Source organism: Echiichthys vipera (genome assembly GCF_963691815.1).
Source record: "Echiichthys vipera genome assembly, chromosome: 21".
Classification (NCBI taxonomy): domain Eukaryota; kingdom Metazoa; phylum Chordata; class Actinopteri; order Perciformes; family Trachinidae; genus Echiichthys; species Echiichthys vipera.
This window is the reverse complement of record NC_139846.1, coordinates 1,307,876-1,320,781: the sequence shown is the minus strand read 5'-3', so window position 1 is coordinate 1,320,781 and position 12,906 is coordinate 1,307,876. Positions and strand designations below refer to the sequence as shown.

At 42.9% G+C, this 12,906-nt stretch overlaps 1 protein-coding gene across 1 annotated transcript; it reads left to right on the top strand.

Annotated features, from left to right (window-relative positions):
* Positions 1-421: 421 nt before the first annotated feature.
* On the top strand, positions 422-1,071 carry LOC310963101 (gamma-crystallin M3-like; the record flags this gene model as incomplete). The annotated part of the gene is made up of 2 exons (XM_083935755.1): positions 422-697; positions 793-1,071. 2 exons carry the CDS (start codon positions 422-424, stop codon positions 1,069-1,071), a joined length of 555 nt encoding a protein of 184 aa, XP_083791881.1.
* Between the last annotated feature and the right edge of the window lie 11,835 nt (positions 1,072-12,906).

The following is a 12,906-nucleotide window of genomic DNA, read 5'->3' as shown; positions in this document are numbered from 1 at the left end:
GACCAATAAACTTTTTCCAATACTTACAACTCAAATTGTCATTACACACACAGTCTTAAAACATTATCTTCCACCATCCACACTAGCAAAACAAATAGTCAAGCTGATAGCACATGATAATCAACACCACCTTGTTCTCTGAAAAACCTTTGTTAACTGTCCTGCATTCATAGTTTTGTTTTCCTCAAACAAAAACAAACCTATTCATATGTTACAAGCACTATGGGGAAGGCTCTCTGTAATGAGACAAAAAACTGCAAGGTACCTAGTCCCTGAAAGTATGGACACAACCTGTTTTCTATTGGCTTCACTAGTACAATGCTGAGTAAGGGTTTTTTCTGTGGGTTTGGTCAGGTATAAAAGGAAAGGGTTAAACCAGGTAGGACGACAGTTCAGGAGCAACAGCACAACTACTGCCAACATGAGCAACATCGGCATGAACATGAGGGGCAAGATCATCTTCTATGAAGACCGGAACTTCCAGGGTCGTTCCTATGAGTGCATGAGCGACTGCTCTGACATGACCTCCTACCTGAACAGGTGCCATTCCTGCAGGGTGGACAGCGGCTGCTTCATGGTCTACGACCGCCCCAACTACATGGGAAACCAGTACTTCATGAGGAGGGGCGAGTACGCCGACTCCATGGGCATGATGGGAATGAAAGACTGCATCAAGTCTTGCCGTATGATCCCCATGGTAGGTATAAAACAGCATCCATCAAACCAGGATTATACTATGGGGGACAACCCCCACTAAACATTCATTTGTTTATATTCTCATTCAACAAATAGCACAGAGGCCAGTTCAGGATGAAGATCTACGAGAGGGAGAACTTCAGTGGGCAGATGCATGAGCTGATGGACGACTGTGACAACATCATGGAGCGCTATCGTATTTCTGACTGCATGTCCTGCAATGTGATGGACGGCCACTGGCTGATGTATGAGCAGGCTCACTACAGAGGCAGGATGATGTACCTAAGGCCCGGAGAATACAGGAGCTTCAGGGAGATGGGCATGAGCAGCATGAAGTTCATGAGCATGAGACGTATCATGGACTCCTGCAACTGAATGCTCACTGAATGTATCAATACTATTAAATAAAGTAAATTTTTTGTACTATAAACTAATAAAAATGACTAAGCATGTATTCTTCATCATCTAGGAAATTCTGGATATACTGCAGGAACATTGGGCCTTATTCACAAATATCTCCCTATGTTTTTTTCTTCTAAGACTACCTTGGATTCATAAAAGTGCTCTTTATGTAGTTTTATGAAGATTGTCAGTTGGATTCCCAGCTCCTCCAGTCCATGTGTCGAAGTGTCCTTGGACAAGACACTGAACCTCAAACTGTTCCATGTGCTGCACATGGGTGTGTGAATGTGGTTTGAATGATTAGATAAGATGATGGACAGGTATCCTCTGTCATCAGTGTGAATCTGACAAGTAGTGTAAAGCACCTTGAGTGGTTAGAAGACTAAAAAAGTGCTATACAAGTACCAGTCCATTTACCATTACTTATAATGATGAATCACATTTCCTGAGAGCACATGCGAGATGATCCTCTACCAGGCTTATCCCTATGAGCCAGGTAGAATCCCTTAGGAGAGATGGGTCGAAGATCAGGGCATAGGATATCCAGCCGGGGGACGATGAGATGCCTTGCTTCTGGCTCAGATCGTGCAAGCAAGACAAATTGCCGGGTATCTACAAGCCTAGTTGGCCACCAGAAGTGTCTGCGGATGAGGGACAGTGTTCTGGCAACCACTGGATGGTGTAACCACTAGGTGTAACCCCACTGAAGAACCTTTGAGCGAGCACAATCAGGAACAAACAAGAGCCAGGGTTAGTGTTAAGTGCCTGTCTTACCATTGCCCTGGTTTCCCAGGTCAGAGATGCCACTACGCAGGTAGTGGTTAGGATGGAGTCAATAAAGTCGATTCCTCCAACGCCATTTTCACTGTGAGTAGTTCCTGGTTGCCGATATCATAGTTCCTCTCAACTGGTGATAGTATGGTAGAACAATGTATTATAAAAATAGAAAGGTCTACAAGAAGGAGTCAGCAGAGAGGTCTCAGAGCAATCAAGGATAATTTATTGAATCAAGGTTTGATACACTCATCACAGAGTTCCGAGATTCACGATACCAAAATTACAATACCTTTAACAGAACTTCCCGTCTTATAACAAGGCTGACAACACTTACACGCCCCGTCTGGTCTTTCCAATACACACTCAGTACATTTACAATCAGTGGCGCCTACTTGGTGTCCAGACGTCATCATGCCCAAATACAGTTCAATTGTTTTCTAAACACAATGTGCTTATCAGCCCTATGTCCCCAGAACAGTGACCTCGGCCTGTTATTCACTTTCTCAATCATGTTTTCGTCCACATATCCCTCCTGTGAGGGTTTTAACCCTCATTAAAGTATTATCGTTAGAAATCAGTTCGCCATCCGCGGCTCATGCAGGTGAAAAACCTCCGGCCTTCATTTCGTCATCATGTAATCATTCTTGATCATCTCATCATTCTGTGGAGGAGAAAAGTCCTGCATAGTCCCCATGACCTCTGTTTTGACATACATAGATAATGGGCGACTGCGCTGGGCGCGAGCAACGGCTGCATTGATTTCTTCACGTTAACCTTTTAGCATGTGATTCAAATTAACCAATGATAAAACATTTGTAAATGAAATTATACAAACCTATGTTATTAAACTGTAAAAATTAACCAATGATAAAACATTTGGAAATTTAATTATACAAAACTAAGTTATTAAACTGTAACACTGTAAATTATAACTGCAATCATGATATAGTTTTATTACCTGTAAAACTTTCAACTGAAATCATCAAATGTAGTGTAAGCCTGAGCAACTGTGGATTAACGCTTGCCTGCGTTGTGCAGTTGTGTTAAATCAGAACATGAAATTAGAGTAGATATGTGTTATATCTGAAAATGAATCATAATCTTTAATGACCTGTAAAACTATCAACTGAGTTATAAATGTAGTGTAAGCCTAAGCAACTTTAGACTAGCGCTTGCCTGCGTTGTGCAGTTGTGTTGAATCATGTTTTGATTAGAATAAAAATGAATCTTAACCTAACTGAATATAGTTGTTGTTAAATCATGTTTTGATTAGAATAAAAAATGAATGAATGAAAACACTAAACAATGAATGAAAATTAATCTTAATCTAACTTAATATAATGACTGACTTTCCTGACTGTCAACTATGCCGATCATCCGCTGTGATCTGGTGATTATAACCATCCAATCTGTGTGTGTGTTTACACCCACCATACCCTATCCTTCCTGAAGTCACTATATGTGATTTACCTTGATTGTCTTATTACCATAAAACCTGTAACTATTATCTAGTGTATGATTATGATGTAACCTTTATAATGCGACTTACACTCTACTATTGGAGAGCATACATATATGAAATACATGAACATTCTTGTACAGTCTTGAACAATAATGGAATAATATGTGGGTTAATATGTGTCGGCATCACCCATCATCAGTCCTGGAAGTCGCAGACTCCCCCAATACCAAGATGGGCATTATTTCAGCGTGAGAGGATGTCTCAGGGCACAGTCCTGATGAGCTCTCTCTCAGTTGGTTTGTGTCCATTTCACCATCCTCCTTACTGCTCCGAAAGAGAAAAAGAAAAAATCAGAAACCATGTAGCCATTCCATAGTTCATCTGCCCTTGGTAGTGGTTCAGTTGACCAACTCCAGTTGAGCCATTTGTAGTCTTGTGTCTTCCACTGCCCGCTTATACAACATTCCCTGGATCCACCTTTTCAGTATGGGTATGATGCAACAGTGTAGGGATGCTACAATAATTAACACTATGAAAATGATCGCAATAGCTTTTACACATAACGCTCCCCACTCTCCGGCTATTGCTTCTAGTCCTCTCCACTCACTTACATCACTGCCACGATTTTTTGTCATTTCGGCCCGCAGCCTCTTCAATTTGTTCATAGCATTAGAAAAAGTTCCATTAGCGGCCGTATTGTTTTGCATGTATGTGCAACACTGCTCCCCAAACATGTAGCATACTCCTCCTTGTTCGGCTAGCAGCCAATCTAACGCCAGCCTGTTTTGTCTCGTCATTTCGGTGGTCGCATGTAACTGTGCACCTAATACCCCAAAGCCCTCTAAGGTATAATTGAGCAGCCTCTGTTGGTTATAGTACACGTAATTTATCCACTCTACATTCTTGTTAACGGTGATCCACTGTATGATAGACTCAAGACCTGCTTTAATCTCATCTCGGGCCTTAAACTCGTACGGAATTCCTCGTGGTTGTCCTATCACATCCAAATACACTTCCCTGTCCTCCATAAGACTTCTTCTCATTCGGGTCCCTCCTGCAACTAACTCTTCCACTCCTGAATATATCACAGTTACTGGCACCTTTAATCTTACTAATGTACACAACCCAACCCACCTTGCTGGTAAAACATTCATCACTCTATCCCCTCCACATATCCAATAACTGTCTGCAATGGGAAAGGTCTGGTCACCGAAAAAAAATAATGTGTGCAAAGTCATGGTTACTTTAGCACAATCCTTTTCTAAGGTCTCTGAAGGCTTTTCGAACCACACTGGTGATGTAATTGATGTCTTGCTTACATGTGGAAACCAGGATAGAACCCATGTAACACTACACTTTACGGTGGTGTTTCCTACTTCAACACCACCTTGATCCCTGAAGACTCCGCTCGTCTCAGCCTCTCTGTCTATGTTGTAATTTGTCGCACTAAACAGTTGTTTGTCGTCAGGTCTTTGGCCGTAGCCCACACACTCTTGTACCAATAGTTCTTTGCGGCTCGGGCCTCCAGCTCATCTTTAATCTCTCTATATTCTTTCGGCCGTACCCACTTAGGTTTAAATGTTCTCGGACCTGCCACAGGAAATGCTCTTGGACCGGCCGTGGCGTGTCTCCACTACACGTCACGTCCACAAATACCTCTAGCCCACCTTGAGGATCGTTACACTCTACTTTAATTTTAGTTGCATTGCCTGTTCTATACATTCTCTGTACTACTACTTTTGTGGTCTTGATTAGCCCTGTGGTCACTTGTTTTGGTTCTACTGTGGTGGTTCTCTGGGTTGTTGTACTGCTTGTAATGCTTTTATGTGTGGTTGTGGTTCTGGCTGGTGTTGTAGTACTTTTAGTTGTAGTAGTAGTCTTAGTTGATGTTGGAATACTTTTAGTTGTAGTAGTAGTCTTAGTTGGTGTTGTAATACTTTTAGTTGTAGTAGTAGTCTTAGTTGGTGTTGTAATACTTTTAGTTGTAGTAATAATCGTACCCAAAGGTGTAGTCACTTCTTCTTCAGGCGCGGCGATCACATCCCTCGCCAGCCCTTCACACAGCACGTCCATCGTTGGCTTTGCGCACCTTGCACTCCATCGTACTTTCACGTCCATCTGACCATCTATTTCTGCAGCGCTAACACTATTCAGTTCATATGTTTTACCAATATTAATTGCTGCATTATCTACTTCCATGATCCATCCACACAACGCCTCTCGCACTACCGGCATGCATTTCACTGCCCCCTTTCCCACACTGACATTCCTAACTTATCTGACATCCACCGACATTTAACTTGCCTACTTCCATCTTTGAGGATTTCTGAAATCGTCATCTCTCGTCTTGCTACCAAACCTGCTCGTTCTTGTGCTGGGAGGTGTAATCTTAATCTCCCTCCTGTTACCACCTCTGTCCTAAATCCTTTGTTCCCTTCTTACTTCTCTGGTACCTCTGGTCTTGTAACTTGTTCTGGAAGTATTTCTCTATCTTCCCAAATCCATGTTGTTTGGCTCTGTCTTTCTTTAGCATTTTTATGCTTTCCTGTGTTAGACGCTCAAATGGGTTTGTAAATTTGTTTCTTTCTGACAATGCTGGCAGGTGGCACAGAGTATTTAGTTTTGCATCATACTCATCTGTTTTAGACTGGTGGATCCCCGTCTGGGCCTGGAGGGGCTGGATCACCTTTTCCTCGTCTCCGACTCCTCCTTTATGTGGACTCTCGCTTGTCGGTACCTGGCTTGGCACGGTTCTGCTTTCCACAGTCATCATACTCTGAACACACAGGAATGTCAGAGTCAGTTTTATCACATTTCTCATTTCCCACTTCTGCCGTTGGGTTCCCTTCATCCTTGACTCGCGTTTTTGTGCAGTGGTTCAGATGATACCACGCGGTGCTCCCTTCGACCTGGACAGCTGTCGGCGTGGTCCTGACCACCTGGTACGGCCCTTCCCAACGCGGTTGATGCCACTTCCTCCGGAACACCTTGATCCACACCAAGTCTCCTGGTTTCACTGGCGACTCCCCCTTCTGCTCCAGGCTATCCTCTCGTGCTCTTTCCTGTGTGTAGATAGTTCTATGGATCATAGTTAGATATCTCATATATGCTTTCAGCTCATTTTGCAATTGTTCAAGCGGTGGTCCTTTAAAGGGACCACTTAGCTGCGGTGCTGGCATAGGTCGACCTGTAAGCATTTCATGCGGTGTTAAATGTGTTATGCTATGCGTTTGCATGCGATAGCTCATTAGTGCTAGTGGCAAAGCATCTACCCAGTTCAGCTTAGTGGCGGCACACATTTTTTTTAGCTTAGCCTTCAGGGTTCTATTTACTCGCTCAACCATTCCTTGGCTTTGCGGATGACACACTGCTCCTAAACGTTGTTTGATTCACAACTGTTGTAGGATACCTTTTGCAACTTTCTGCACAAACGCAGACCCATTGTCAGAGCTGATTTCTGATGGAATCCCAAATTGCGGGATTACTTCTCTTATCAGAAACTTGACAACTGTCTCAGCACTCAAGTCTTTAGATGGTGTAGCTTCAACCCATCTGCTGAATCTGTCGATTACCACAAGCATGTATCTTTTGCCTTGAACTGATTTTATCATATCAACATATATCCATAACTAGATGTTTAAATGGACCTTCTGGTACTGGAATATGTCCAACAGGTGTTTTCACACCTTTCTTTACATTATTTTGAGCACATACTTCACATTGGTTTAACACCTCATTCACCATTGCTTGCATATAAGGCGACCAGTAGCCTTGTTGTTGAATTTTCTTCATCACTTCCCCCCTTGCACAGTGATCTAGACTGTACACTTCAGAAATCCACATGGACAACAGTGTCACTGGGGCCACCAACAAACCGTCTTGTGACCTCCATAACCCTTGTTCACTCATTGTCGCCACTCGCCTTCTACAAATGTCTCGTTCATCCCCAGCCGCTTCTTTTTGTATCAAAATGATGTCTTCAGGGGGGCCACAGGCTCCAATGTCACCATCGGGGCCAAAATAGCTGTTTGACACTTAGCAGCTGCCTTTGCTGCTTCATCAGCTGCATTGTTTCCGCGGACAACGTCATCATTCCCTTTCTGGTGTGCCTGGCACTTTATTATTACTACCTTTAATGGAAGCATCATTGCTGCAATTAACTCTTTAATTTGGCTGCAATGTTGAATTGGGGTCCCGTCGGATCTCCGGAACCCTCTTTGTTTCCACACAGACGCAAACAAATAACACACTCCATGTGCATATGCTGAGTCCGTATATATGTTGGCAGTTTTTCCTTTCGCTAATTTACATGCTGCAAGTCAATGTTTTTAGTTCTGCTAGTTGCGCTGAGCATGGCTGCTCACACATTTCCGCTTTCTCTATTATGTGCTCGCTACCCTCCTGTTTGACTACCGCATAGCCCGCATGGGTCCCTAAATGGTCTCTGTAACATGAACCGTCAACAAAATATGTAACCTCGGTTTGTAACAATGGTGTAGACTCCATGTCAGGTCTTAGTCTGGTATATTTCATAGTTTCAGCGACACATTCATGGGGCTCCCCCTCTTCCTCTGATGGCATGAAATTAGCTGGGTTTGATGTGTTGCATCTCTTTATGGTCACGTCAGGATACATCAGCAATGTCATGTACTGTAAGCATCTTGCCTGGGTTATGACAAACATGCCTTGATTCACCAACTCAACGATCTTGTGGTGTGTCAGGATGGTAACTGGGTATCCCATGGTCACCATTGCCGCCTTTTCATATGCATAATGCACTGCAGCTAGGCCTTGATAACATGGAGGCCATCCCTGCACAACATTATCTAACTTTATGCTGTAGTATGCTACTGGTTGTTTTCTCCTACCGTGACATGTCTCTTGCATTAATACTGCTGAAGCATACTTGTTTTGTTTGTTAGCTACATACAAAAATAACTGCTTTTTATAGTCAGGTGTTGCTAGTATTGGTGCATTTTGCATGTCCATTTTTAGAGTTTCAAAAGCTATATTTGCCTCTGTGGTCCACTTCATTGGAGCCTTTAAAACCTGGGTATTTGCCTGTTTCATTAGTTCTCGTAGCGGAGCGTTTTTTTCCGCGTAGTCTTCCATCCACTCAGAACTAAATCCTGTCATTCCTAGGAATGTCATCATCTGTCATACAGTACGTGGTTTTGGAGCTCTAGCTATACCCTCCAATTGGGATGGTGAGATTGCTATGGTTCCTTGTGAGATTTTCCGTCCCAAGTACTCAACCTGTGTTTTACAGTACTGAAGCTTTGATTTTGAAACTCTGTGTCCTCCTTCTACCAATCGCTGGAGGATTTTGATGGAGTCTTTGTGGCAGTCCTCCAATGTCGGTGCGCAGAGCAACAAATCTTCCACGTACTGCAACAGTGTGCCACTGAGCTCCAGTACTTCCAAGTCTTGTCTTAGTATCTAGTTGAAAATTTTCTCAGATTCCCGAAATCCTTGCGGGATTCTGGTGTAATTGTACTGCTTTCCCCTGTAAGTGAACGCAAATGGGTACTGTGAATCTTAATGTAGGGGAATGCTGAAAAATGCCGAACACAGGTCAATGGCCGTGAAAAATTTTTCATCCGTTGGAACATTTGTGAGCAGAGTGTGGAGGTTTGGTACCTCTGCTACTTTGCCCTGTACTCTGCCATTATCAATCCTTAGATCATGCACTAACCTGTATTTGGACTTGTCAGCTTTCAATACTGGAAATATTGGAGTGTTACATGGACTATGTGTTTCTATCAGAACCCCTGCTTTTAGCAGACCAGAAATGGTCTTACTTATTCCTTCATCCGCTTCCGGCTTCAGCGGATATTGTCGGCGATTGGGGAGGGTTACCTCTGGTTTAAGATCCACCTTTACTGGCCTGGCAGACTTTACCAGTCCAACATCAAAATCGTTCCTTGGCCACAGGTGATCTGGCACTTGTTTCAACATCTCTTCCAACAGGTTGTTTTCTGTTGCTTCTACATCTGTGTCCCTGTGACTCAGAACTTTTGCCATTATATTTACTTCCTGTGGTTTGGCCAACATTGATGTTCCGCACAGAATCTTGATCATCCTTGAGTCTTGCGTCTGAAGTATCAACGGATTGTCGGTTGCTTTCCATTCTGCTTTTTGCGCAGTTTCCATCATGGGACCCAAATCTCTGGCCTTGGCCTTGCTACTTACCAGCAGAGTGATGTGAGGCGCAGATTCTGGAACATTGTGCCATTTATTGATGAAATCATTGGGTTCCACGCTGAGAGCTGCACCTTGTTCACCTACTGTGTGACTAATTCTACTTCTGTTCCTTCTGTTTCTGTTCTCCACTTTCTTTCGAACTCTTCACTTCTAGCCACATCATAGAACATTGTACAGTGATAGTCTAGTGTTGGTGTTTTTGCTTTAGGGAGATGTACTTTTAAATATTTCCCCCACTTCTGGAGTGCTTCCGACACTGGCTTTGTGATGTTCCCCAGCCAATATACTTTAGCCCTTTCTGATTGAACGGCCATTTGACCGTAAATGGTGTTTTCTACTGAATTTTGCATATTTTTTGACGAGCACAAAATTGTCATGTTTAATTTACACAATGCATCTCTTCCAATCAAATTGACAGGTGTTTGTTTTGAAACCAGAATTGGGATTTGAATTTTTTTCCTTTTCTGTGGTTATTTTCACTGGAGCCGTCATTTGAATTAGCTGCGTTTGTCCCGAGAATCCTACAGTCTCAACAAATCTGTCTGACATGGGGAGGTGCTTCGCAAACTTTGGACCCACACATGTGTGAGTGGCTCCAGTGTCCACTAGCATTTGTACTTGTCTACCTTCAATTCGAACCTGCAGCGTAGGTTCTTCATCAGCCTCCACTGTTATCACTGGAAACTGACCCTCCCCTTCAGGATTCTCTGGGCAACACTAGTATCCAAAATTAGGTCTTCCCCAGGGGCCTGCCGAGCCTCTAGCTCCATGTTGCATTGTCCTGCCTCTTTCCCCTCTAAATGCATTGTACTTTGGACATCGGTCTACAAAATGTCCTGGCATGCCGCACTCCCAGCATTCACCACTGGTTCACCGTGGTCCTTGTCCTCTATAGGGACCTCCCCTTGAACGATATGTGTTTCCATATCCACCCCATGCACCACGGGATTGTGAGCGCGCAGGTCCAAACCGACCGAACTTCCGGGGTCACCAATTTATGGTAGAACAATGTATTATAAAAATAGAAAGGTCTACAAGAAGGAGTCAGCAGAGAGGTCTCACAGCAATCAAGGATAATTTATTGAATCAAGGTTTGATTCACTCATCACAGAGTTCCTAGATTCACGATACCAAAATTACAATACCTTTAACAGAACTTCCCGTCTTATAACAAGGCTGACAACATTTACACGCCCCGTCGGGTCTTTCCAATACACACTCAGTACATTTAAATCAGTGGCGCCTACTTGGTGTCCAGACGTCATCATGCCTAAATACAGTTCAATTGTTTTCTAAACAGAATGTGCTTATCAGGCCTATGTCCCCAGAACAGTGACCTCGGCCTGTTATTCACTTTCTCAATCATGTTTTCTTCCACAATAGTTTCCTTGAGAAAAAGGCACAATGATGAAGTTTCATGTCACCTGCTGGGCGCTGTGAGAGCACCGCTCCCACTCAGATGTCCGAGGCATCCACCTCGATGATGAACTGACTGGGGGGATCAGGATGAATGAGCACATGGAGAGAGGAGAAGCATTCCTCCAGGACCAGGAAAGCCCTCCTGTCAGCTGGGGACCAAACAAATAGAAAAGAGGGAGAGGTCAACTTTGTCATGGGAGCAACCACCTGAATAAAGTTGTGGACAAAGCAGCGGTAAAAATGAGCAAAACCCCAAAAAACGTTGTAGCTGTTTCCTGGTGGAGGGTGAAGGCCATACAGCAACAGCCTGCACCTTTATCTGCCTTAGATGAGGCGTCAAATTTGCACTTCTAAGCCTTGACATAGAGTTTGTTTTCCATTAGTCTCTGTAGAACCTGGCGGACATAGATAACATGTCCAGTAATGTTTCTGGAAAAGATGAGAATGTCGTTGAGGTAAACAAACACTGACCAGTTGGAACCCTGAGTATCCAGGTATTCAATATCGCCGAGATGAGTGTTGAAGCAGATTTTTCCACTCGTCTCCTTCCTTAATCAGGAACAGATGGTAAGCGTTGCAAAGGTCCAGCTTTGAGAAGATGGTGGCACCATTAAGAGATTCAAAGGCAGAATTGATTAAAGGCAGAGAGTATTTATTCTTTATAGTTATGTTGTTAAGACCACGATAATCAATACATGGCCCTTAGGGTCTTATCTTTCTTGGCCACAAAGAAAAAAACAGCCCCCAGGGGAGAAGAGGATGAAGGAATAATATCTGACATGAGGGAGTCTCTGATGTATTGTTTCATGGACTCACATTCCGGTGCTGACAGTTTGCAAAGTCTACTGGTAGGAAAAGGGGCTCCAAATGAATTGAGCAGTATTAGGGTGATGAGGTGGTAAGGACAGGGCTTTCACCTTACTGAACATCTCAAGGCAAGTCATGATAAGCAGGGGTCACAGAGGAAAAATCAGGAAGCGAGGCAAGTTTTTTTTGGCAAGGCAAGTTTATTTGTATTGCACAATGCCACAACAAGGTAAAATATAGTGCTTCACATAAAACATTAAAAGCAGTGGGAGAAATAACACAAAATATATCAATTTAAAACACATAAAACATCATTTAAAACATATATAAGATTTAAAACGCATAAAAGGTCATTTAAAACATATAAAAGATGGTTACAGTTACAGAAGTTACAGTGCAGTTTACTGAAAAGCAGTGGCAAATAGAAAAATCTTTAGTCTTGATTTAAAAGAAGAGTTGCAGCAGACCTGCAGTTTTGTGGAAGTTTGTTCTAGATATGTGGTGCACAAAAACTGAATGCTGCCTCTCTATGTTTAGTTTTAACTCTGGGGACACAGAGCAGACCTGTCCCAGACGATCTGAGAGGTCTGGATGGTTCGTAGCTGAGCAGAAGATCTGAAATATATTTTGGTCCTAAACCATTCAGTGCTTTGTAAACCAACAGAAGTATTATGAAATTAATTATTTGACAGACAGAAAGTCAGTGTAAAGATCTGAGGACTGGAGTGATATGATAGACTTTTTTAGTGAGAACTCAAGCAGCAGCGTTCTGAATTAACTGCAGCTGTCTAATGGACTTTTTAGGCAGACCTGTAAATACACTGTTACAGTAGTCGAGCCTGTTGAAGATAAATGCATGGTCAAGTTTTTCTATGTCCTGCTGACACATAAGTCCTTTAATCCTTGATATATTCTTTAGGTGATAGTAGGCTGACTTTGTAACTGTTTTAATGTGGCTGTTGAGTCCATGATTACACCTATGTTTCAGCTTGGTTTGTGGTTTTTAGCATTACTGTTTGAAGTTGGGTGCTGACTATAGACACAAAGTAGTCCCTGTCCTTCAAGTAGGATTCAAACCATTTAAATACTGTGACAGAAGTCCCACCCAGTTTTCCGTACGGTCTAGTAATATGTTTTGA